Source organism: Drosophila obscura, unplaced genomic scaffold (genome assembly GCF_018151105.1).
Source record: "Drosophila obscura isolate BZ-5 IFL unplaced genomic scaffold, ASM1815110v1 contig_186, whole genome shotgun sequence".
Classification (NCBI taxonomy): Eukaryota; Metazoa; Arthropoda; class Insecta; order Diptera; family Drosophilidae; genus Drosophila; species Drosophila obscura.
Genome location: NW_024542774.1, coordinates 2227933 through 2255412, shown reverse-complemented (window position 1 = coordinate 2255412; position 27480 = coordinate 2227933). Strand labels below are relative to the sequence as shown.

Sequence of the window (27480 nt, the reverse complement as noted above, 5' to 3'; positions counted from 1 at the left end):
TCTCACTAATCTGTGATCTTCCGCATCTTTGCAGCGACATCTCCATTTTGCACATGGAGTCGCTGAGCAAGTTCAAGCAACAACATCCGACCGTGGTATTCCCGGCGCTGTACAAGGAGCTGTTCTCAATAGATTCGCAGCAGGATCTGACATAACAAGAACAGCAACAGCTCATGGAGACGTCCGCGGATGATGTTGCTGAGGATGCGGGTGCCGGGGGGTGTACCATGCCACCTGCCACGCAGCAGTCGCTGCTCGAGGACTGAGGCTGTCCCACAGCAGACGCAGGAACAGGAAAAAATATGGGCAGCAGCAGCAGCAGAAGCAGAAAAAAATAGCAACAGCAGCAAATACAACAACTTTATCATGATTTAAGCTAGCATACAACCAAGGATGTGATCCTCGCCAAGGACTCACTTAAAAAGAACTCTATATATATATATACATATATACATTATATATGACAGAGCGAAAGAGAGATGAGAGAGAGAACGCAAGGGAAGGGAAAATATTTCAAAAATATTGTTACTCAGTTAAGACTTTTTGCTTCATAGAGAAACCAATTGCATTTCGAGCAAAGGGCTTCAAAGTTTTCGATTTTCAAGGTTACGCATCCAGGTCCGGTCCCGGTCCCCCATCTACCCATCAGCCAAGTTATCCCACGAGTATCCCCAGGCAAGCCCTGACCAAGTACTTAAAGATTTAATTACACCAGACCCCGCCCCATCATTCATCTGCTCCACGCCCATGCCCACGCCCACGCCCACTCCCGCCTAGGTTGTCTTTGCCTTTCGTTGTAAACTGAAGTATGTGTATTATATATGCAGGAGATGTATGTATAACTATGTCTTATCGGCTATACTATATGCACGCATATAGGCCGTATTTCTTTGTAAACAACAAAATCGAATATCTCGGAAAATGTGTTCTTATAATTATATTGATTAATGCAATTACAATATATTTACAATTTACCGTTACGTTTTTACATTTTACATTAGACGAAGATGAAGAGGAGAATAAACGGATAAGATGATAAGATGATAAGTAAGAGAATGCAGCAGAATCGAGAGAGAGAGATCGAAACAAAAAATGGGAAAATATAAGAAAATTCAAACAAGCACATAAAAGTATGCAATATTTTGTTTAAAAACAATTTTTTATTAATTTCTTATATATAAAATAATTACGTACATACACACACGTATATATAGCTCTATATATATATATTTACCAATATATATATACATGATAGACAAATCCCAATCCGGTTCCAAGGTTTAGTAAAAATAAAGAAAAAGATAAAACGAAAAACAAACAATTTTTGATATGAAATCCTACGCATAATTATGAAACTTTTATTGTTTATAAGATAACAACTTAAATACAACAAAAATTAATAAATCAAAACAGACTGACGGACGGACCCAGACAGCATGCCCTCGCCCCCCTCACCTAACGCCTTCACCCAGCCCACAACCAGGCAAAAAATTATGCGAAAATTTAATGGAAATCTTCATGAAAATTAGAAAGACAAAAGAAGCGGCAACTTTTTGGTTGATACATATATGTATACATATATACCTTTATATAACTGACTGACTTTACAAAGACGTTACACACACATACACACTGAAACACACACACACACACAGAACATGCTTACATTACATAAATTAGTTAAACTTAGTGAATAAAGAAACCAACAACAACAAAACACATTGGATAGTAGGTGATAATTGGTGTGTCTTAACTACCCCCCTTCCTTCCTCCGCTTATGCCCCTTCCCCTATCCCTGCTACACCGTCATTTTGTACTAAATTTAAAGTTTAAACAAAATCAAAAAAGTTTTGGGTAAACGTAAAACAAAAATTCAGCAGGCAGGCATAATTATTAATTACAATTAATTATACAAGTAACAAGGAAAATTATGATTAAAATGTATACACAACAAAACAAAAAAAAAAACCAAAAAAAAACCAATAAACTACATTTTGCAATTCCACAAAACAAAAAACAAGAACATAAAGCGAAGAGATAATTTTTGTGAGTTTTTCGCCCAGATCCTTTCCACATCTACACCCGCGCTGCAAAGCTTACACTAGCCAACATAGAACTGGGACAGGGACTACAATTTTTACTTCAATTGCGAAACTCATTTTTTTTATTGGGTAGTCAGTCGATTGGACGTAATTTCAGTTCGACATTTTTGGCCTTAGTAAACAAAACAAACAACAAAAAATAATAATAAAACAAATTGGATGAAACTAAGAATACTTTATATATATACAAACCACATATACATTATAGAGAATACGGAACTAGTTTTAGTTTATACAAAGCAAGGGAGCAGCTTTCAAACTTGAAATAAAACAAAACCAATCCCCAAAACCAAACTTTGTTGAAAACTACCCCTCAAAAGTGGAAGAAATACAGAAAAAATGAGCAGAAAGGAAGCTAATCTATTAAATATTATACAGTGACGTTGAGTTGGCTAGAGTGGAAGACGCGGCAACAAAGTGTATCTATATATGATATATATATATACAAGAAACACACATATATACATATATATATATAGATATATTTACTGTTAACTTTTTACGCTAAGTTTTTAGTGAAAGAAATGGTTAAATTTTTAAAATAAAACTGAAAATGCAAAACTGAGAGCTCGACAGGTGTAAAATGAGTAAAATAAATTTAAATTAGCATATATATATATGGCATAATTATTATGTTACGATATTTACATTTATATAACAAAAAAGAAGCAAAAAAAAAACCCGGACTCCCCTTTGAATAAAATATGAAACGACAGGAGGAAATCTGTGTCCCAATAAAATAGCAAAAACAGAAACCAAGAGAAGGTAAAAAGAATTCATTATATATACAAAAACCTCTATATATGAAAGAAAGGCAAATTATACATATATGATATATGATTAAGTAGCTCTAGGCCGACTGTTGCACATATATACAGCTCACCCACAAAACCACACACAAACACACAGATACACTCTCACAGTCACAGACACTCTGATAAACTCGTATGCTAATGAGGGTCTCTGGCCGCTGCCCTTGCCAGATAAAAATGATCATCCGCCAGGAGTCACCCACAAAAACACACACACACAAAAAACATTCTCGAAAAGGTGTACAAAAAAGCAATATAAACAATGTATGAAGGGATGGATGAAAAAGAATGCTGGCCACAGTGCAGATTGGTCAGACTGATCCAATGGGGTATCCGTACCCCTGAAGCTTAGCCCAGGTCACACTGGAAATAAATTTAGTTTTTTAATTCTGATTCGCTTCTTTTCAAGTTTTGGATTTAGAAATATCTTTAGCCAGTGCCTACAAAGTAGCATCTACGTATTTCACGCAGCTAATGTACTGGTCTTAAGCGTCAGGGTTGAATCTCACTTGTATAGATTTTATCTAGTTCAGTTCATCTTAGCCAATCTTCTGTGTAATTTTCAAAGCATGTTACATTACCAGAGAGGATTTCTTCGTTATCCGCACAGCTCACTGTTCTTTTTTAATAGACTTAACGGCTAATGCTGCATAAAAGGCTCCCCTTAAAGGCTCTGTGAGCTCTCAGGTAGCATACAAATTGCATCAACTCGTCTCTGTACGAAACTGCACAACGTGACGTATGCGCAACTTGTTTGCGCCGCCCTGCCCTGACCACCCGACCTTTCTGAGTGCCCTGCCAGACCACAGAGAATATGAGAAAATTTGTTATTTGTATTTCAACGAGCAGGGCTCGAAGCATGTTTAATTTCAAACAATTCTATTGCGTTTTTTAATGGCCCAACACGAACATAAATAAATCGAAAACCTGTAGCCGATACAATACAATATTTACGCAGATCAGTTGTAAACAAATCCGCAATGAGGGGGCAAGAAGCGGGGGTAGTGGCACACGAATGTATGTATGTTGCATAAAACAATAATAAGTCCAAGATGAATCATGAATCAAAGTATCCGGAGACATGGATACTCTATGCGAGTACATTTCCACCCATAAACACAAACGAATGAAACAAAATGAAATCGTTTTTTATATGAAAATTCACACTAACACTATTACACACTGTCACACACTATCAAACACCATCCCACACACTCACACACATACGGATGTAGGTTTAGTTTATTAGGCAAATTCGTTTTTATATATTTGTAAATTGTTTTTAGGTAAATCGAATTATATACATACATACATAAATCATACATGGAAACATACATACCGAACATATGTGTACGTATGATCCTGATTATTCTATTTATATTATGTCATACTGCATTATGGTTATTATTATGATTGAACGATTAATATGATTCATGATAAAACAGAAACATAAATCAGAAAAGGGCGAGCATCAAATGGATAGACCGCAGATGAAAAGCGGGAAAATGTTGAAAAAGCCGATTGAGAAGACAAGGCAGAAGCGAAGCTGTAGTAGAGGAAGCATGAGTAATTCAATTCATTCTTAACAATAAAATGTAATCTGAATTATACAAAACCAAACAAAAACAAAAGAAAACCAAAAGAGAAAACAAAAGAAAATCATAAAGAAAACATTTTGTACAGTTTTACTTGCGGGGGGGGAGAAGTTGGATTGTTAGTCTATGGGAGGCGGATACGGAGACGGAGAGCAGCAGTTTGAATTGCCTTTATTATTCTCATTGTTCAATTAAAATGAAAAATTTAATTAATTGGTGAGCGGCATTGTTCGATGTCCGATTTTGCATTTATAATCCGCGTCCAATGAAAAGTCAATTAATTCCAATGGGAATTGCAGACTCCGCGCAGCGGCAACCGGAAGAGCTGTGATGGACACCCCCGGAAGCAAGATCCGGGTGCTCTTTAATCATGCCTTATGCTCGAGGGGGTATTTATGAGGGAATCTGATCAATGAATCTAAGTTTGCAGGTGAGTAAGCCTTTTATTGTCTTCGATTTTACGTTAAGAGAGGAAGAGGAGATGCTGGATATTGATCAAACTAGATGCAGATTAACCGATATGGAGATAAAGTCTATGTATCTTGATCCAAACTGAAGCTATTTAATGAATATTATTCAAATATAAAACAAAAACAAAAACCCTCAGTAAAACCTATCCACGAGTGCCACCTGATGCTGATGCTAGGTCCAAAATTTCTCCGAATGGCAAGAAAAACACACAACTTTGCTTGCATGTGTGTGTTGGGGGGCTTCATTTCTGCCAAGTTCAGCAAACTTTTGTCGCAAGCCAAACAATGGCAATCGTCCAACTTGTATTTGATAGCCATAAATTAAGGCATCCCTCCACAGCAGCAACCAACACCAACACCAACCCCTACCACGCCAACCCAGCAGCCAGCAGTCTCAGTGGCCATAAAAACGTGCCACTCGACAGAAGTCGAGAGGAGAGAATCTCGTATGAGAATGTTATTTTTCAATACGCAACAAGAGCAGCGATAACAACTACAACAACGACACCTGCGTGCCCCGTTAAACGCAAATCCATGTTTGGGGTAAACTAAAACATTGCCGCACTTGTCACATTGAGCATTGGGAAGAGTAGATTTATAGCCACATATGTATGTACATAGTATGTTCATGCATATGCATGCACAAGATTGCGGCTTTTTGTGGCAAGGTCGCTTTTGATGAAGTCAGCAAAGCAAATAGTTTTGCCTGCGAATATTTCTTGAACTTTATCCTTAAACCATTTTATAGTGATTCAACGGAAGCTAAGCATGAGGCTTAAAATTCAACAGCAGCATATGTAACCGAATTGTGAAAAAACTGAACAATTTTTGAAATTAATTTTGTGAAAATTGCAAACCTCAGGTAATCAGGGATTTCGGATAGCGAATAGCTCGGCTCACTGCCCAACGGGGACCGGGACCGGGCCCCCTGCTGGATGAACTCCTCACTTTGGCCATCAATTATGTACAAAGATGAAGCGGGAAACTCTGCCCCAGCCCGAATATGCAAATGCATAATACATGAAATTTTCACTTTGTTTTTATATCCATATTCCGAGTTTTTTTTGTTGCTGTGGATTGGTTTGCCTTTGCAATTTTAACTCGCTTCCGTCAATTAAATTCACGAGGCGTAACTGGCAAACTGGAAAATTGTGTCACACACAAACCACCTCCACCTGCCCCTGCCCGCCCAGACCAACAATGAGAGCTTATGGCGATGGGGGTGGTGCAGTGGGGCGTGTGGTGATGCACATGAATGTTGCACATTGCATATGCGGTGGTGCGGCTGCTTGTAGTTCGATGATCGACATAGTTAAGTGAAAATTTATTGCAGAAGGAAATGGCGGGGAAAGAAGACGGACTGGCCGAGGCGTCAGGCGGGGAGACGGGGAAACAACAACAGGCCTGATGTATCGGTTTCCGGAGCTTATAGTTGGATAATCCCTGGCCTGGACGGGCCGAAGTGAAAGGCGCTTCGGGTTAACAACATGTTAAGCAAAGTTTGGCCTTTGGTTTGCCTTTGCTGTTGACCATCTCCACTATTAATCTCTGGGTAAAGTTTTCCCCTTGGCCTTGTGCCAGTTTTCTGTTTTAGCTCCACTCAATCGCCTCCACACAAATATTGACGATACATTTTTGATGGAAAGGCTTTCGGTCGGTAGCACTTGACTGGACTTGAGTTGCCCCAGCCGGACTGGATGGGATTTGATGTGATATGATTTGATTTGATTGTCGCCACCATTCACTCCAATGTGGTGCTAATGACCCGATACCTGCCACGGTCTACCGGCCTGTGGCACCTTGTACATACATTTACATATAAGCAATTAATTTTGACACTTTTCGCCAATGCAAAAACATGGTGGAAAATTTGGCGTTAACCGGTCAGTGCTGCGATCATATTTCATTCCTATTTTATGATTATATCATCAAAAAATGTCTGCTAATTGCCAAAAAGTGCGGAGAGATGCAGAAAACCAATAAAGTGGAATATACATCTGAAAGTAAAGAAAAATTCGAGTTATATCATGTCAAGCGGAACAGCAGCGGCAGGCAGAAAACTAGCTGGAACAGCCAGACCCGGCCTGGCCATGCAACGCCGCGAAGACAATGACCAAGTGTCGTGCCGGTCTGGATTTTTCATTGTTATGCAACATCAGCGGCGGTGACAGCAGCGAAACCAGTTGATTAGCTAGCCGAAATGGCCGAAATGGCTGAAATGGTTGAAATGGTGCGCTTCCTGCATTACTCTCGTCGCTTTTTTCGTCGCTGGCCCAGCGGCAAGAATGGCCAATCAAATGAATTGCCATCGTGTTGCACATTTAAATTGCAATCGGTGCGGAGTGTGGCAGCCTGAATGCACGGTCAGGGCGCTGTGCAGTTGACATGACGACATATTTCAGCGCACAACTCAATTTACGACCAAACATCCAAATCCGAATCCAAATGTCTAACCAGGAAGCTAACCAAATCCTTGATGCCACTTGCAACAGTAACGGCAGCAGTTGAAACTGCAACATTGTGCTGGCGCCGTACTGCACTTCCCCTCACTCTCACCAAAACTATCGTCACCCCTGTGGTGGCCACTGGCTGCCTGGCAGGCAGACCGACATAATCGCTGCGTTTAACTCAGGCAAAAGCTTCAATTACACTTATCTCTCTCGCCCTCTCGCTCTCTCTCTCTCTCTCTATCTCTCTCTCTCTCTCTCTATCTTTCTCTGTTTGTCCTCTCTCTTTGACTTCATGTTTGGTGGCTTCTTGACAGCGAGAGTGACTGAGATGGGGCTTGTGGCTTTGAGCTTGAGTGGTTGCTTTTGATGTTTCTTTGGGTTTTCTTTTGGTTTTAGTTAAAGTTTATTTGTGGTGTATTTTCACTATCATATCATGTCAGGGTGGCAATGCACCCTACTGCGAGCCGTGTGTAAGGCATATTAGAGGCCTTTAGAAACAGAGATAGAAGCTGGAACTTTTTGCCAATTAAAATTAAAATTACAAGATTCATAAAAGATTTTCGAGTGGCTTTTCCTATCAATCACAATGCGAGGGAAATTTTTGATTGAAATAGAAAAATGGAAGTAAAGGAACTTTATGTTGAAATGACATCATCTCATTGTAATCTTTAGAATATAATCGATTGTTTTGGTTAATCTAGAAAATGTTTAATCCCGGCGAAGCACGTGCATTAAATTTGAATTTATTCTCTATCCGTTCCTCAGGGATTTGTAATTATAACAGGCACATTCTTCCCATCCACTCTTCCAACTTCTGGTAGAAATCGCGAGGGATCGGCTGTAGCATCATGGCAGCGTCGGTGCGAGCCGCAGCCACTTGGAATGGTTCAAACCAGACGACAGTTAGCCGTGCCGCAAGTCTGGACCTGGACCCAGGCCTCGGCTTGTCGCATTTGACTTGGACAAGGCACCGACGGCAGACCGCTTCCGCCCGCCCCCTCTGTTGGAAAACTTTGACTTGATTGTGTTTTTGTTTTCCACCATGTTTCCACTCCGGCAACTCCATTGTGGCCCACTCTCGCGCTCAGTGTTGTTCATTTACAGTTGTGGCACGTTTCACTGTAGCAGCAGCAGCAGTAGCAGCAGCAGTGGCAGTGGCAAAGGCACTCATAATTTTTTTTCTTCGCTTTTTGCTTCATATTTAAGCGGACGCAGGCGGCAGGTCCCACAGCAATTTCGTTTCTACACGCGCCGTCGATGGTTAACCAAAATCCGCACTTTTAATCCAATCAAACAACAACGAGCCGAACCGTCAGAAAATACTGGGGTCAAACCAATACGCGAATAACAATGCATTTGCCCCAAGGAGTAAGTGTTTAATTACTCATTCCATTCGGGTGAACAAGGCCTATGAAAAAGCGAGTGCAATACCTTTGGAGCACTAAAAATATTTCAGTTTTTCGGAAGCAGCATGTTGCCGTCAGCGACAGGCGTTCACGGGCAAAAAAAAAAGAATGCACACAAATGCAGGGAAAAAACCAAAAAACCAAATAACAACAGACTGACCAAATTGAAATCCACCTTAGAAAGTCCGCACATAACTCCGCTAAAAAGTGCCCGGAAAATACGAGAATAAAAACTTCCATTGTGTAACAAAATTTATCTCCAATCGCGCGTGAAATGAGTAAAACATAACAGAAATATGAAATGGAAAAAAACCACACAAACATAATTGGTTTTTTATGATTGGGCAATTGCTGAAAACACGAAAAGAACTCCCGCTTGGCCCATAAACAGTTAATTCAACCAAATTGTGCAACACAGGGAAAGTCATTTCGCCAGAGTAGAGAGGGGAGGGTTAAGCACCAGTGGGGTGGCATAAGACCACAATGGAAAACTTTCATTAACGAAAAAGAACGAAAAAAAGTGCGAGATAAAAATAATTCCTTAAATTTGTTGTTTAAAAAATGCGTAGTTATATAAATAAAAATATTCACAATTTATCATATATGAATCTTTGCGTTCATCGCAAATTCTTCATGGATTTAAATAGTTTTAAAGTCTTTTACTTTCCAAATCAAAATTCCTTCGTAGATTTGTCTTCTGTTGTCAAACAAAAAATCCCGTATCACGAGACTCAACTTAAAAGGGCATTTGCAAAGACAATTATTTGGCTTTTTCGCTGCTGAACTCAGAACCATTTGATTGAGGGATTTGAAGGACTCATTGTCTTATCCACCAATCCCATTCGAGATAATCAACTACCCATGGAAGAGCCCCAAAATGGCTTTCTAATTCCGTCTTGACCACCTCCCCATTGTCCTTCTTGTGCTGCTGACAGCTTCTGTCACGCCCCTATCAAAAGCAGTCAGCAGATGATGATGAGGAAAGGTCCCATGAGCACGGGATATGCCAGGCAATAGTACGAAGGTTCCTCTTTTAGGCATTATGCTAATTGTGTCGTAGCCCTGTTACTGCTCCTGACTCGCGTAGAGAATCAGGACGTATCCTCTCATGCATTGGACCTAATCGTAATCCTTTTACTCGTTTCGTTTCAGGCGCTGAGCTTTCTGTTTATCACTTGCGTGATGTTCACGCTGGCTGGCGGCCATCCATCAAGCGAGAAGCTGAAGTAAGAGCAGTTCCCCCACTACCAAAGCCCTGACACGCCTTTAACGACACACTTCGTGCCACATGAAGCTCATGAGCGTCTCGACCCCCTTCCATTACAGGATCCGCATACACGTGCCGGTGAAGCACCACACACATGTCCACACGAAGACGGTCATTAAGAAGGTCCCGTTGCCCATTCCGGTACCGGTCAAGGAGCACCACCACGAACCGCCCAAGAAGCACCACAGTCGCAGCCACCACCAACAACAACAACACCACGAGGATGAAATGGACGACGACTTCGAGGGCTACGAGTATCCCGTGAAGGCCAAGCGACGCACGCGGCATCCCTTTGTCTGAAGCTGCAGTGGCGGGAACCACCCACAGCCTCCCTCCCCCACAACACCAAGCCACTCCACACAGCGGGGGGAAATGAAATCAAATGAAATACAATTTACGCAGATTAAGGCAAATATAAACCAAAACACGAGCCAGCAGCATGAGTACGATACATAAAGGAAAGAAAGGACAAAGCAATGAAAGAAAAAGCAAAGCGAAGCAAAGAAAGGGAAATCACAATTCTGGGTCTGATTTGTCACTGTTTTTAGTGTGTAAGCAGAGTTAGAAGAACAAGGAGTAAAAGGAGGCGCCACACACACACACACACACAAACACACACAACTGTGCAATAAAATAAACAAATATTACATTTAAGCACAATTTAAAGCCACGTCTAAAAGTCCATTCTCTTGGGTTAGGTTCTCGTTTGGTATTTCAGCCAGGACATAAACACACAGAAGTTGGAGCGTTTTATTGCTAAAACGAAACGCAAAGAGAGACCAGCCCAACCATATGGACTTGAATACGATTTAAGCAACAAGCTCTGGAACCTTTATGACGATTGGCAAGTTTATTTCGTATTTATTCCACTTTGTTTGCAGCAAATCCCATTAAAACCTTTTAATTTCATTTTTGAATAGGACGGGAACTATTTCAGATATTTGAATTTTGTTTCCCTCTTCCCATATACCCTAAATTGGTGGTATTACTATCTATCCCTTTTTGTTTGGATACTGTACTTTGCCACTGTTCAAAATTTCACGTTCGAAGATAGTTCCAATGCAATTTAATAAAGTTCCCCGGAGCGAAAATCTATTTAAGTGGCTTGGAGTTTTCTCTGCCATTTTCACTCATATTCCCTGAATTATTCTGGGCTTTCAAGGCTTTGTTGCGGATGTTCAATGGAAAAGTTCTGAAAATCAGGAATTTCCGTCGTGTGGCCTGAATCTGAAGCTTTGAAAACCAACAAGATTTAAATTGATTGAATTGAGCATCTGCAGCTGTTGCTTTTGCTGATGTTGCCTTCCGCTTGCCAGCTTCCGCGAGCACCTTCTGTGGGGATATTTGTGCATAAATAAATGAACCAACAGCAAAGTAAACTGAGGGCTGGAGATGTTTGTAATGATGTTGTGGCTCCCCGAATCATCTTCCCCGGAGTGGGACACAGTCCGGGCTTATGCCATGAAATATGCATGCTCAGCTGTGTCTCTGGGTGTCTCTGCCTATGCTTCTGCCTCTGTAGCTCTGTAGCTGTGTCCTGAGCACGTGCTGGGAGGCCGTCTAGTCAACAGAAATGTTAAAGAATGTCAACAACTGTTTTCCATGCACGCCGCCTGTTGCCCGAGCAAGCAAACATCCCGGGGCGGCAGCTGTTGATAGCTCATTTCCACGACTTTAGCGCCACTCAAGTGCCAGCCACTCAAAGCACAAGCCCAAGCAGGAGCTGATGCTGATGCTGAAACAAAAGCAAAGCGAATGTGAAAACGAAAGCGAATAACAAATGCCACTCATCATCTAGAGCCACTCAATTTACTGGCGTCCACCGACCACCCGCCGCCCAGCACTCAGCCGCTCAGTGGGGGGAAATCGGTTTACCGGGGAGTCTAATTAATACAGCCGAACACAAGAAACTGCCACAGCGAGCAGCCCACAAACATAGCATACTTACAAGCCCCACTAAGTAGTATGATTGTGCATCGAGCAGAAAGCTTTCGTGGGTAATATTATGGAAAATTTAATCTACGTCTGAGCGTGCTAGGAAGCTGCAGCTACAGGAAGCTTTCACTCGATCAGATCAGGCCTTACAAAACCGCAAACTAGTCGTAATGGGGAGTGGAGGCGAAGCAAAACTAGTTTCTAACTAGGAAAGCTTTTTCTTGATCATGCTTTAGAAAACACTATAATCTCCATGAGCATATTAACAGCGCGAGCCACTGCAAAGGACTGAACAGCTGCTAACTGATAGCAAAGGCATTACAGCTTAGCAGCAGCAATAGGAACTGATTAACAGAACGAGACTGAGCAGTGGATGCTAAGCGATCGCTTCGTAACTTTGCCAATTCGTTGAGTATTTTACCTGTGCTGCTTGGTGCAAAAGTGGCACAGCAGGAGAGACCTTCAACTGTGTTATTGGGCTGCGGCAGTATAGTACTCCACTCCGGCACTCTGTGGGTGTCAAAGCCCATACATATATTTACTTAACTCTGCGTGCTGGTGCTCTGGTGTCGTTGTTTGATTTCGGCGCTTCTATTTGATTAGGCCGCCTAAGCGGGCTACGTGTCCGGGTTAATTTGCGGCCCGAAGTGTTGGCTGAGGGTGTGAAAGTCTCTGCTAATGTGTGGTGTTGATGTTTGTGTTTGTGGTGACAGCAAATAAATCGCACGCATGTGCCAGCCCCCCGCATACTTACACACACACACTTGCAATAACAAAAATAGAAAAATTGTGCATAGCACGCATAACAATGAGAAAAGCCCGCCCGAGGGGATGGGGGGAATGGAAATGGGCCTAGACAAACTACATTTTGGCTACTTAGTGATAAATATGCTGGCTAATCAAATGGGAAATGGATTTGTGGATTACGAGTATCCAGCCACAAATCCCACAACTAATTTACTTTCATCAGCGATTTGCACACAGACGAAAAGCTGTATGTAGATTTTCAGTACTTTATGCTGTTATGGGCTGCATAGGAATTATGGGTATTATTTTTGAGTTGATTTAATTAATGAAAGATACACTTTAGATGATCTTCACCAACGGTTATTGCGCCAGAACAATCTTTGAAATATTCTCCCACTGGCATCCATGGGGTTGGACATCCTTTAAAGAGTATATACATTTCGACATATCTCCACACTCATAATTTTCCAGTTGGGCAAATAATAAAAGTTTTCCCCACTTTACCCCAACCCCATAAACACACATCTCCTTTGGCCGCAGGGACATTTGTCTCGAGTGGACACTCGCAGCACTCGCAGAACCCTGCCCTGGGCCCTGCTCATCCCCCATCGTCTGCATATTTGAAATACAAACATAAAAGTCAGGATTTGCTGACTTCGGTGCATAAACCGGGGCAAACAGAGACCGTATAAACATATTGTTAAATATAGTTTATGCCAGAGGCTTCGGGCAGCTCCCCCCGCTCTCGCATCGTGCACGAATTTTTAGATTTTCCCTTTACGATTCCAGGCTGAACTAGGGGCGGGAGTGGGTTTTTGTTTTATTACTGGCAAAGAAAAGGAATCAATATCAAATTTCGGTTTTATTATTTGCATACGTCGGAACCAGGGGCCATGACCCCGTTCAGCCCACTGTTTTATGGCCACATTTAGCAGAGAGAGAGAGAGAGCAATGAAATGGTACTGCTCTCGGTGCGCCTAATTCCCAATTAATTTGGGATTTGCCTGCGCCTTCCGACCAGTTAATTAGATGGTCATAAAGCGGTCGCTGAATTCTGCCTGACATATCACCGACAGCATCTGCTGCTGTACGCATGTACAAATTAATTACAATGTGACCGCACACCCCCATAGCGCCCAATTGGCGAAAACCCAAAATTAAAGTTGTATATTAAACAATTCATATTTATCTGGAATCATTGGAACAATTCCAACAATAGGCAGTTCTTAGCTCATTTTTTCACTCTAATTTATCATATTATATGGATGGGAAAATGCGTAGTTTCATTCTATTAAGTATTTAAGTGATGACAGTATTTTCATCTATTTCAATTAAGTAATGAGATATTGTCCACACAATTTTCAGCAATTACAGAATTAATATCACTTCATAAAAGTTTTAATGGTCTGTTTTTTTTCCAATTAAGAGATTTCTTAAGCGAATCACAATAGCTTTGCACATCAAATTAATTGCAATCCAAGAACTATACAAATGTCAGTCAAAGCCAAGAATTTGGTCAGCTAGACAATATTATTTATACATACGAGAACGAGTGTAAAGAAATCCGATTGAACCCTTTCAGCCAGAGCGGACAATCAGTCGAGCAGGCCCTATTTATATTCATTGTGTGTATACATTCGAGTGGTCCGCAAACCCCAGTCTGCCCTACCGACTGTAGTTTGGTTAGTTCCCAAAATCCCATTTAGTCGTCCGGACGTTCGAGAACCGAAAAGCGTATGAATCCTTTCTAGAATGGGCGCACAAAGGAATCTGCGGCAGCACGTGTAAATCGGGGGGATTCATTAATACGAACTTGCTGTTTGGCCGCCGGCAATTACCCCCAAATTTGTGTGTCCCGAGCTATTGAAGCCTGTGGTGTATGCTGTTGTGTGGTGTGGGGGGCGTGTAACGCTAACAGAAACAAGCGATGTACCCGACACGTGCACAGACCCATACAAACGAACAGAGGAACAGCGAAACAGCGAAACTGTTGCGCGAAGTGGCCATCGTTAATGAACTTATGCCTGGAACATACTCAGACACAGTCGTCCCACACTAGCACACACAAATCCAAACACAAGGCAGTGACCTACCAACCTACTCACATGCACACGAAATGGCAACAGTTTGGCCAGGCCAGAGCGTATAAGGGAGGGAGAATGAGAGAGACGGCAGCTGGGCTGGCTAACAGAGAACTGTTATCGGTCTGTTACGCGCAGAAGAACGCTTTTCGCACAAGTCACGACGATGACGATGAACGACGACGACGACGACAACGACGATGTTCGCTCAGCTCACTCGCTCGGGAACGCTGCTGCTGTCCGCTCCGTGCTGCTCCGTTCTCCATCGTCCGTCGTCCGTGCTCTGCTTTGGTCTGCTCTGGGTGCTAGATGCTTTGCCTCCGCCGTTAGTTGCGGATAAGAAGCCGGCGCTATTGGTTGTACTTTGGCGGGACGTAGATAACTCCACTGTGGCTGCGCTCGGCGCGGGAACGCGAACGCGTAAGGCGAACGCGTGAGAATTGTCAAGTTCATTCGATGCGGTTGGCACTAGGCGGGGAGGGACGGTCGGGCGGCCCCCACTAGCTGGATCGTAAAGTGATATCTCTATCTCAATTTGTATCTCTATCAGTATCTGCATCTGGTCCGCAAGTGTATCTGTGAGTGCTGTGAGCTTGGAGTTGGATTTTGGCAGCGCAAAGACGCTGAAACAGAGAAGAAACCAAACCAAACCAAACCAAATAAAAGAAAATAAAAAACAACAAAACAAATAAAATAATACTAATATTCTTTAAACAAGTCGAGCAAGCAAATATCGTACAATTTGAATACTGCTGACTGTGCTCGAGGTCTGGGCCAACACCAGCGGTAAAGGCAACAACAACAACAACGGCAACGAAAACACCAACAAAATAATCGAGTCAGAGAGGTGCGTGTAAGCGAAATAATACAAATAGACCTAAAGCACATACATATGTACATATGTACATACGTAGTACTCGTAAACAATTTGAGAATATTAAGCTTAGGGCTAAGCAAAATGCAAATATTGCACTACACATTTCCCAATATTTCGAAAAAACAAAAACAAAAACCTTAAACAAAACAAAATCGAATTTCATTTACTAGAGGAACATTTTTGTTTTTTTTGGAAAACGTTTTTCGGTCTTTTTGGCGGCGGAAACAACGTCCGATTTTATTGGATATACATACATCTTTATATGTCGGCCCCTGCACTGGATCTATATTCGATTATATAGATGTACATTCGTCTGCCCGTATGGGTGGGTGTGTGCGTGTAGCCGCCACAAACAAATTTGTATTTATAAGATTTTATTTAAATATTCAAATATTCAGTTGTTAACGGCTCGTTAAGCCAAATTGCAGCCAAAATCTCGGCACGCAGAGGAGGAGAAGCAGCAGAAAATAACCAATTCGCTAAGGCGTTATCGATTCCTATGCTCGATTTTGATCTGTAAGTAAAAAATATATTCGCTAGAGCCAGAAATAAACGAGGGTTTTTTTTTTTTTGTTGGTTTCGAAACACGAAAGAATCATTAAATTTCCTAAAGAATCTGCCAAGTAAGCAGCAAACAAATGAACAACAACAAGCATAGTGCCATATTTATAAAGATATATATGAATGTGTGAACACCACATACACATACTCGCATAGACTTAAAATTTGATAAAACTAGAATGAAACAAGAAGAAACGCTTGCGGGCTGGTCGAAGCCTTGCATACCCTGGGGAGACACGGAGTATGTGATATCGAGAGCTGAGTCCTAAGGCATTATAAAAGCAGTTGAACGGGTTTATATACTTACATTTGTATATACCAACTTGCTAAACATCATTTTGATTAAAAAAAATTAAAATTGTATACATAATACATTTTTTTTTTCGGAGTTGCGAGAAATACCACACTACAAATTGTTCTTTTGACAGTGAAAAGTGAATTTTTCCCCGAAAACTAGTCTGAAGACAAAGTTCAATATATGAACGAGTACGTGTGATTTCTTCCGTTACAATCAAACCAATTTGGGCTGCATTTTAACGGAGGAGAGTGATTAGAATTCGGTTTGGTACAGTTTAATTATGACAGAACGATAACACCCTTATTGGAGGGTATCGAAACGTGTTGGATTCTTTATTAGAAAAGTATTTTCATGCCCCGAACGTGCTGGGGATTGTCTCGAAAGCTGAAATAAATGCGAAACATGGCCTATTGCCCCACGTGGCCTTTGCGGTTGTCAAACCAATTTACTTGGCCCATTGCAAACTACAGGGCGACGATATGGCAATTACAGCTGAGACCTAAACTGAAACTGAAACTTAAGCGGAGACAGAAATTTAGAGTGAGGGAAAAACACATGGCAAAGGAAAGGGTTTTTGTACGTGCCTGAAACTATATCGCCTGTGTGACACCCAAGTAGGGGATATCAGTGGGCAGGGGGAAGGAAGCAAGTGTGAGTGGTAACATTTGTATTTGGTAAATCAATTACCCACCCACGGTAAACCCTTTGCCACAGCCCTGGGTCCTTCTAGGGGCCTGCACTCCGCACGCCTTCACCCGTCAATCATCAGCCATGCATACAAAGAAGGACACTGTTCCAATGAAAATACGAGTAAAGAATGCATCCCAATTACATTTCCATGCATTTCCAATTGAGTCTAATCTCAGAGACAATGCAACCCCAGCAGATTTGACCAGGCAGTCTGAACGGCAGCCTAGTTGGCCATGTCAGCATCGTAAGCTCTTTTGGAAATCTCACAATTTGACAAATGTCGGGGTTGGTGGAGACTAGTGGCCTCGAGCTGCCAAAATTGTCCTCGCTCCGTTGGTACCTACATATGACACACTAAAATGGGGCAATATCAGACTGCCCCTAGATAACAGCATAAGCAAAGCTGTGCGGCTCCTATTTTAAGCTCAGCTCATATTTTAAGCTATGTTCTATGCGAGTTCTGAGCGACTCTCTCGATTGAATACGGGGTATCGCAGAGTACGCTCCAGATCACTCTCTTGAGTTTGAAGGCAATCCAGTTTATGCCCAGTTTATGCACATGGAAACAAAATCGTAAAGTTGTCAAACTGCACCGACTATAGAGATAGGATAGCTTAGACTGATTTTATGGGTAGTTACGCGCTGTAGATCCATGGGAATTGGATGGTTTGACTCAGTTATAAGTCAGAAGGTGAGGCCATTGCTGCTAATTCTTATCTAATGCATATTTGTAAATTGATTTATTCATAATTTTGAGTGAATTTCGGGCTTACAGAAAATTTATGCAATTCGATGGCTTTGTATGGAGAAAATCCGCATTTATCGCGAAAATTCAATAGACAGGGTGCTGTGTGAAGAATTTTTACATAATCGCATATATCTTCAGTCGATAAATATGCTAGCGAGGGTCGTTTCGAGAGTAGTCCATTCAGTTGGGAGCTTCAGACCAAGCCAGTAAAAAATCTGCCTGGTGAGCAGAGGATTTTGCTCGACTTCACTCTCTTCTCTATCTCTACTTCATAATCCATAATTATTTTATTATTATATTCTTCAATTTAAACGAAGATGACATTCTGCATAGCTATGCCAATTTTCAACTAAAAGGACAAGAAATTTTATGTTCAAATATTTATAGACCAGACACTCCCTATATACCCAGTTGATTGCTTGAAACAAGAAACTGGAAAATGAATTTTAATGAAAATGTCATTAGGGATACATTTCAGCAATGATTGCAGGAGATGGCGTCTCTGGAAGATGTTGCCTGTCGTTGACTTGGCAACTATTTATCATCATTTGTTACCTTCGGCCCAAATTAATTCACTTTGTGCATTTCTCTGCTGCACTCCTCATGAAACACTCTCGACAGCGAGAGAAAAGAAAAGGCAAACTTATGCAGGAGATGGAAAACTTTGTTCCAGCACGAGTTTCAAAGAGGAGTGAAAAATCTGGAATGCAAAAAGTTCGGACTCGAACTTAACAATCTTCTCTTGGTGTTTGACCACGGCCTCGGGTTTTGCCTGCCCAATGGGGCATTAATTAATTTGATAGTCGTTGGTTGTCAATTTTGAATTGAGTATTTGCATAAATTTGACATTAATAAACCACGAATATTCCCTCACTTCCACATCCTCCCCATCCGCATCCTCCTTCTCATTCTTGTTGGGAAGGACACAAATTGAGTGTGAAATGTTACGCGCCATTTAACATCGGAGCAGGCTGGGCAGGCCGAAGTTGGGGCACTCCAATTCGGATTCCTTTAAGGTGATATTCGCTGGAAATACAGCATTTTGGCCACTCGCCTCCATAAAGCATTTAACTTGACTGTCAATTACCCAGAAATAAATTATGAACACGCCCCCATCTGCGACGCAGAAGTAGACTAAGACGATGATGAGGTGTGGTGCGGCGCGGCATATGCGGAAATGGAACCAGGGCGAAATAGACATGTTCCCCCTGCCCCTCAGTATTGCTATGTAAGTGTGCAGACAGTTTGGAATTATGGTGATACGAAACGCACATGCTTCGGTACGACGAGTATGTGTACATAATTTTCGTCATGAGAAGCGCTTAAGAAAAGGTTCCTGCCCTGCCCTGCCCGATTCTGCTTGGAAAAGGGTTTCTCCCTCACTTAATTGTTGTTCTACACAGATATGTACATACATAAAGATACATAAATATGTATTTATTTACATATGTTTGGAAGGCTTTTGCGTCAGTCAGTCAAGCTTGCAAAGGATGGCGTCAGCGCAGGAATTCATCTCGAGATGTAGCAACTTGAAATTATTTGTGCGAAAATTTCTGCTGGGGCACCAACAAAAATTAAAAACATTCTCAGGCTTCCGAGTGGTTAAACATTACGCACTGCCTTCGCCCCCATCGTAGCGTATGAATATGGTTGGTATTTAAAGGATCTACACATTTAAAAGCCTTGGTAGGATTATTCTAACCGAATGAGGTTAAACGTTCAGAAAAATATTGTCTGGAACAAAATTGTGGAATACATTTATTTCGCGCAGCATTTATTCATTTATGCATTCTTTTCGTTTTCAGAATACTTTGGGATGTATTAGGTGTAGGAATAAAAACAGAAAAGTAGGAAATGAAATATGTTTAGGTACAATTTTCGGCCCCCGCGCCGACGGCTCTGGGGAATTGCACTCTGTTCACTTTTATTATTTGTATCAGAAAGGTTATTGAAACATCAGCAAGCTCTTTGAACTCGATTCAAATTTAAATCATAAATTTAAAATTCAATATATTCGGGAATGAGACACAAAATGTGTTTCAGAATTCAATCAAATTATAATTAATCTTTTCATAGGCATTTGTGTGTGTGATCCTCCCAGACGAAAACACCACGGATGCGTCCACAAACTCACTCACTAACTCACACACACACAACACACACACACACACACAAATAAGCGCGTTAGACTTGAAAAAAAACGGCTGGCAACGAAAGGGAAAAAGGCAGAAACACCCACCGATATACCTTCTGCTTCTCGTCCTTCTACTGTCACACCGCCTGCTGCTTCTGCCACCTCCTGCTGCTGCTGCTGCTGCTGCCAGTCTCCACCTCCTTCATGTCGTTGTCGTCATCTTGGTCTTATTGCCACAACTTTTGCCAGCATTTTGTAAATGAATAGACACATACACTCGTACATGCAGACACACGTACACAACGGTCTCTCCCACCTAACGGTCTATATTTGTTTACACTTTTTCCCTCTTTTTCGCTTCTCCTTTGCACATTTGCATATTTGTTTATATGAGCCACACACACACAAACACACACACACACACAGATACAGACACAGAGACACATGTTTATTTGTTATTGTTAACCTCACCTCAAACACATTTTTATGACATTCAATGGCAACGGCAGTACCGTTAGAGAGAGGACAGAAACAAGAAAACTCCATCGCCACCTCGCCATCCCTGGTAGATAGGTGGACGAACCGAGCCGACCATGTACACGGCGTAAAGGTAATTATGTCGATGACGTCACCAGTCAGCAGCTGCAGCAACGCCGAAAAGAAATACTTAGAGGAGAGGTAGAAAAAACCATCAAAGTTAATTTTCCATCCTAGTTTCGGCTCCGCCCGCCACAACTTCAACGAGAACTTCAAAGCTATTTTCCTTGATGAATGGAAACTTTTTACGTCACCGACGGAAACCCTTCTGTCGAGTGTGGTAGGGTAGAGACTAGGGAAAACTCTCATTACCGTTCCCCTCGCGCCGTTTTGTGTGGGTACAGCTTTATTTTCATCAAAACTTTCTATTTGTGCATAAATTAAAAAAAATTTGCAGCTAACTATATTTTAGCTTTTCTACTTCACTGTCAGAGACAGAGTATTCCATTCGTGATTATTAAAATTTGCACATACTTGTGGGTGGAGGAGGAGACGGGGACTGGGACTGGGGCAAGTACAATTTATACTCAATTGTAATCAGATTGATGCCCCAGATAGAGACCGGCGGGGAGTCGTTTCTATAATTGATTCAATATTGCGTGTGCAGTGGGCCCGCGGAAATCGCTCCTAATTGGTGGGGTAAGCTCCTGGGTTTTTCTCCGCCAGCCTGTAAGAAAACTCATAGGAATTCCCCATCAGCGAAATCTGCATAACAATTTGTTAAATGTTGACGTGTTATAGTTCTCGTTGCTATTGTAATTATTGCTACTGTTGCTGTTAATGTTGCTGCTGCTGCTCCTGCTTCTGATTTTGTTTGTTGTTGGTTCTGTCATGATTCGTGACACATTTTTGTTTTCTATTATTATTTAGGTTCTGTTGCTGTTTGTTGGTCTTTTGTCCGGGAAGTCTCGACTCCAGCCCTGCGATAAGGCACGTCTGAAATTGGGTCGTGTTTTGCTCAAATGTCCCATGAAACAACTTTGCTCCGACTTCGGCTCGCACTTTTATTAGCCCATGGCATGAACTCGGTAGCACCCACAGTGCTGCTCCACTTTCGCTGCCACCAGCCCCAATACGAGTCTGATGGAACAAACAATAAAATGTGACATTTCCCTGCCAAAATTATTAGCTTTCTGCTCTGGGTCGCGGACAATTGCTTCGGAAGGAGGTTGTTTCAGCTCGGGTTCAAGGATAACCAGACTGGACAGAACTGTGTCAGGCGAAAGGATTAAGGGCTCCCCTTATTTTTATGCCTTTTCGGGGCTGCTATAATTTTGCCAACAAGCTGAAAAAGCACATAAAAAAAACTTATAGAAAAGAAAGCCCTATAAAGTTGGTATATTTATACCTAGCTGAAAGGCTAAATGGATTCGACTGCTGATGCTTTACGTTGCTTCTGAATTTAATGTCGCTAGAAATTCATGGCATAGGGAGAATAAATTGAACTATTCAAAAGATATTTCCTATTAAATATGTTTCTATGAAGACAACAAATTAAAGAATATTTCATTAATTTGAAATTCATTAGCAGACGGGAAACCACACACCGCGGTTTAACTTTCACTTCAAATCTGTTCGCCGCACTTAATGAAATTGAAAAAGTTTCCCAGAATCTAAATGCATCGCTACTTCATGTGGACATTTTCTGAACTTGAGAGAAATGCAATTAAATTGCCAACAAGCAACAACAAAAAGTACTTGCAATGGAGGCCCAAATATCGGAAGCTCAAAGAGCTGCAGTCTTCGTTCGACACGAATGCCACCTTTGTTGTGGGACGTTCATAAAATATGAAGCTTGGAGCACAAATGAACACAAAGGCTGCGACGGGGACTGTGCTGGGACGGAACGGGACATCAAATAACTTTTGCAACATTTCAGGAGCTGTAATAAATGCAGCATTGAAAATTGGACTTGAGCTTCAGGCATCGAAATGCCAAAAAAAAAAACACAAACACAAACAAAAAACTGCTGACCCCGGTACTGGATCGAAATGGGGTAGCATGAAGCGAAGTGGAGTAGAGTCAGGTGTTACAGGTAACTTTCCCTGACCTGGCCCGCATACTCGTATAATTTAAGCATGCAACTTTTTCCTGGCTGCCGTGAGATTCGGATCACGGATGCCACGTAACAGAGTTACGGATAGGAGATGGCGGAGACTCTGACTCCCGCCCAAATTGGTTTAAGGATACAAAATGGGTTCAACATATACATATGTACTGGTAGTATATAAAATCATTTTTCTACCGGAAAGTATGCCATTGAAATGCTCAAAGAGAAAGCTACTTTTGTTTGTTGCTGTAAATTCGATATGCTTGTGTGTCTATTGGAGAGGCCTTCAGGTCTTTCTTTTCAGCAAACAAAAGGGGCTGGAGAACAGAAACTCTAGCACAGCAACAGCAACAGCAGAAGCAGCAAAGAAAGTTCCACGGACTCCACTGGAGTCATTCTCCCTGGAGAACCGACCGCACTCTACTCCAGCACCCCCCTCAGACTTCAGGGGCGGGGCTGAACTACTCACCTCTAAGCTGCTCGCTTCTCGCTGCTCGCTCTGGCCTTCTGACTCGTCCTACGTATTATTCCCTTTATGCGCAGGCATTGTTGGATTCTTTTGAACTCTTTGACCTGCAGATAAGAAAAAGCTCAAAAATATCCACGCCATGAGAGGAATGGGGGAATATAAATAGACACATTTCGAATAGTCCTTTAAATCTCTCCATTAAGGGGAGGCGAGTCTGTTAAGTGCTGAAGAAGTGGCAAGTTGAAGGAAGACTAACAATGGAATTCAGTTCTTAAATCTGCGATACGACTATCCATGTATTCGTGATGCTGGCTTATGTCAGAATGGGGTCTACATCCAACATCTTACATCCAGCTTAATGCTACATACATACTCGTATATTTATAATATATATATTTGTTTTTTGTCTGTACGTTTAATTCTCATTCTCATATTGTCGATCAATCATTGAAAGTCGTATGTCGAGAGAGCATTTCCGCTTCGTTGGCTCGCCCGTAATCAAGTGGCATTCCTGTACTTGATGTTTTTTTACGCTTTCCTGCTTACGCTTCTGTCATCTCCCCTCTCACCATCGCACCATCGCACCATCCCGCCTCATTCCCTCTGGGGCAGGTCGAGCCCGGTCTGCAGCATTTCGTTAGCTTCAAACGAGCATTTTGAGCCCGCCAGCAAAAAGCTGCTTCATAAATTGCATGTTAGCTTTTGTGTTGGCATGTCGCCTCCATCCACCCATCCACCCATTCGTACACCCTGCTAACCCCCCCTAAGTGGATATGTGCTGGTGTGTACTCCATTTGGTTTTTTAATAGACCCAGCTCGCATTTAAACTGTTATGCTTGGCCTGGTCCGCCCTACTCTGCTCTGGTCTGGTCGGGGCACAAAGGACCCTTTCCCTGACTTTATCGTTTAGGCCAAATCAGTGTCGAGCTTTGGCACAAATTCCACTGAATATCTGTATAGCTAGGAGTGCATGTAAGTGTATGTGTGTGTGTGTGTGTGTGTGTGTGTAGGTGTGGGGAATGGGGATCGATTGTTCAGGTAGCTAAAAAAAACCTTTCCCAACTTTAACAGAAATTTACATTTTGTGGCTCCCTGCTGGAGCCCAGACCATCATCAATTTCAGGGAAATTCCCCAGTCACTGTGTGGGCGTGCTCGTGTGGATGCGGGGGCATGGCAGAGTGGCAATTAGCACCACCTAGTGGACACATACTAATCGCAGCGTGTAGCGAAAATAATTAAAAACTTATTAACCCCAATTTCATAAATTTTCGCTAGTATAAATTACTCGCAAAACTTTATGAAAATAAATTTACATAGGTATTCCCTAATACGAGTATTCGGCGTAATATTCCCATGCTAAGTGCCGTGGGTTGCTGCTCGATTACGCTGATGTGTGCTAAGTGATTTATATTAACGAATTGAATCGAACACGAACCGAAAATAAAAGCATTATATTACTGCTGTACGCAGTTGTTGAAGGGGTGGAGGGGGGAGGCAGTGGCCCCGATAACGTCTATATCGCGTCCATTACGGAATGACAAATGACGTGCAGATAGGCAGCCTTGATGGAGCATGCGAAAATAATTTATTGCCATTCGAAGATATCTGTCGTTTGCGTACGGGCCATAAAACGATAGTTTTTCAATGATAAGCAAGCCTGAATCAAACGGAAAGGGAGCGCTGAGACATAAGCATAGAAGGGGCTTTTCACTGCCAGGAAAATGCAGTTAAACGACACTAAGGATTGGAGGAAGCTAGCCCCATTTGCAACTGCAGTTCCTTAGCTTATCAGACAACAAGAAATAAGTGCTGAGTGAGCTGTCCACATATTGAATTTCAGGATGTCCGCCTGCCCTGTTTATTCGAACACTGGATAGCAGGTATAAATTACAACTCTTTAATTTTCCATCATTCAGCCACAATGATTATTGAACAATTAGCCAAAACCAGACAAGCAACCAACAAATGCCCTTCAATCATTTTGAAATAAAATGCCAGACAAACAAAATACTCAATTACCACTCATAAAATGCAACATTTCACACAATTTACTGTCTGCCTGCCTGCCTGCATGTTGCGAGTGTAAAGTGCGGTGAGGGCGAAGGGAAGGGGCGCCTGTATGTACGACAATTTTAGTTGCATTACTTATTCATTAATTAAAACAAGCCGCAGCTCCGTGTGCTTTCGAGTGTTAGTTGTTTGTAATTAAAATAAATTTATCCAGGAAATTAAAAAGTTTGCGTCGTCGGCATTGTCGCGCTGCCGCCATTGTTTTTGCTGCGGTTTGAATCAAATGAATTGGTTTCGTGCTGTGCTGTGCTGTGCTGTGCTGACTGCAACACATGACGTATACGCAATGTGGTCACAGTTATTATTGGGTTGCAAGTGCTTCTGTGTGTCTCTGCGGTATGTGTGAGTGTTTATATGGATCTGTGTCTAGGGTTACCGCAGTGAAGTGGCAAGGAGGCCAGGAGGCAAAAACACGCTTTCGAGTGTTTATTAGGAACTGTTTTCATGTCGTTCTGTGTGTCAGTTATTAGTGCAGTTCGTTGTTCGTCCTTTGGCTGGTTTTATTGTCGCCGTCACGTTAGTTGTTAGCTGCCATTGCGGCTGTTATGTCAAGTGTAACACCGCCGGCCACCCCACCCTCCTTATGGTGCGGCATTGTTAGCTGCACTTGCCGCTGCTGTCGCTTCAGCGACAAAACCCAAAAATAGTTCAAAGGGAACCCTGTACGAGTACCAAGGGCCACGTGCCACCTGCAACAGGGCCCGCGGCAGCATTTGGCTTGGTTTCATTAATTTACATATTTAGCCAGCACTCGACCTCGCTCCACCCATCCATACCCCATACCCCAACCTCAGCCGACCTCTTTCCGCTCGTTATTTCCAGTCAGCCGGCTAACCGAACTGCACTCCCGGCTCATCAGAATTCACAATCGCAAATTGTTGCTGGAAGTCAGTCCTGAGAGTCCTGCTCTTGACTCCGTTTGCTCTACTTGGCCATTAGATGGATACACAGATACGCAGATAAACACAAACACAAACAAACACACACACACACACACACACTACTACTACATCTACATAGATACTTACTATACTATATGCAGATTGCTTCTGCACTGCGACGGCATCGGCTTATGCAAATGCCCGAGCCAAGCCCATCTATCATATCATAGGTCAGCAGATTATGCGAATGCGAATGCGTCCCCATCCCCGTCCTTTCCTTTCTCTACCACCACACAGCATTTGCATACGGCTAACGTACTCGTATGAATTATAATGCTCAACGACCCATCATCACCCACCGAGATAATATTTCATGGTCTGGAAAATATTAACAAAACGATAACTGAATCAAAGTGATAATCAGTTTTGCATTTTCTTTGCCTTTCTTATACAAAAAATAAATTAGTTAAGTACACAATATTCTAATAATTGGCTTGAATTATAACAAATGTTATAACAAATAAAAATTGAATTGCAGAGTTTATCTTTGCTCAAATATCGTTCGATGATGCTAGATTCATTCCATTGCACACTGGAAATTCCATTTGCTTCAGAGCTGCATTTTGTACGTGCCGTGAAAGCATCAGAGCAGAACGGAGAGAAGTTCATTTTGCGATTAAAATGTATAAATACCTACCATAAAGATATAAAGTCGTCCTAAGCCGCGTCTTATGTAGCATGTTTATAAACATTCTATACCCAATACAACAACTCTTCAGAGAGAGAGAGAGACCGACTCCCTGAATGTGAAATAAGTTCAAGATGGTGGCTGCACGTTACCGATTTGAGGCAGAACGGAAACAATTATTATCAATGAGTTCCTTATTTTCCCCTTTCTTGTTTCTTCTTGTTTGCCCAAAATCAATTATTCTCCACTCTTTCAAATTAAATTAATTATAAATTGCGTATAACGAGGCGAGGCAAAGCCGCTTAAAGTTCTTCGTCGGAGGAGGAAGGAGGCGTAGCGGAAATGCAAATTTACTCAGTCGAAGGCTGAATTTCTGATTACTTGACTTGCATTTCAAATTTTCGGCTCCAAGATTACGGGAAAAGTTGAAGGGACAAACTCCGGGCAAGGAAATGCATACCCCTCCCATACAGCGCCGTAGATCTGGTTAAATCAGCTTAGAACGATTTCCCAGAATCAGAGTCAAGCTGTCCCAAGAAGCACACAGACACAGAGAGATACAAACAGAAGTTGGACCCTAATCGGATTACAGTTGGGCAACTTGAGGTAAA

General features: G+C 42.0%; 3 protein-coding genes across 8 annotated transcripts in view; all 3 read left to right on the top strand.

Annotated features, from left to right (window-relative positions):
* LOC111079536 (probable nuclear hormone receptor HR3) overlaps positions 1-1132 on the top strand; it is a 31370-nt gene extending 30238 nt beyond the window's left edge. For all 4 annotated transcript variants that reach the window (XM_022374750.2, XM_022374748.2, XM_022374747.2 and 1 more), the window contains exon 9: positions 35-1132. In XM_022374750.2, the coding sequence (XP_022230442.2) occupies positions 35-155 (121 nt within the window). In that variant the 3' untranslated portion in view covers positions 156-1132. The remainder of the gene's footprint in view (positions 1-34) is intronic.
* A 3672-nt stretch (positions 1133-4804) lies between these two features.
* On the top strand, positions 4805-10671 carry LOC111079534. 3 transcript variants are annotated; one of them, XM_022374745.2, is made up of 3 exons: positions 4805-4939; positions 9988-10061; positions 10162-10671. In XM_022374745.2, exons 1-3 carry the CDS (start codon positions 4922-4924, stop codon positions 10400-10402), a joined length of 333 nt encoding a protein of 110 aa, XP_022230437.2. In that variant the 5' UTR covers positions 4805-4921; the 3' UTR covers positions 10403-10671. The 3 variants fall into 3 exon arrangements, 2 of the variants coding, with proteins under 2 accessions (XP_022230437.2, XP_022230436.2); XM_022374744.2 differs by lacking the exon at positions 4805-4939 and adding an exon at positions 8702-8797; XR_002608358.2 differs by lacking the exons at positions 9988-10061; positions 10162-10671 and adding an exon at positions 5842-6028.
* A 4461-nt stretch (positions 10672-15132) lies between these two features.
* LOC111080434 (potassium voltage-gated channel subfamily KQT member 4) overlaps positions 15133-27480 on the top strand; it is a 35264-nt gene continuing 22916 nt past the window's right edge. Inside the window, exons 1-2 of the mRNA XM_041593295.1 lie at positions 15133-15285; positions 15416-15712. The gene's annotated coding sequence lies outside the window, so the exon portion shown is untranslated. The remainder of the gene's footprint in view (positions 15286-15415; positions 15713-27480) is intronic.

Coding starts and splice junctions, on each gene's coding strand:
- LOC111079534 (XM_022374745.2), top strand. Junction 10,062..10,161: donor CCATCAAGCGAGAAGCTGAA/GTAAGAGCAGTT, acceptor CTTCCATTACAG/GATCCGCATACACGTGCCGG.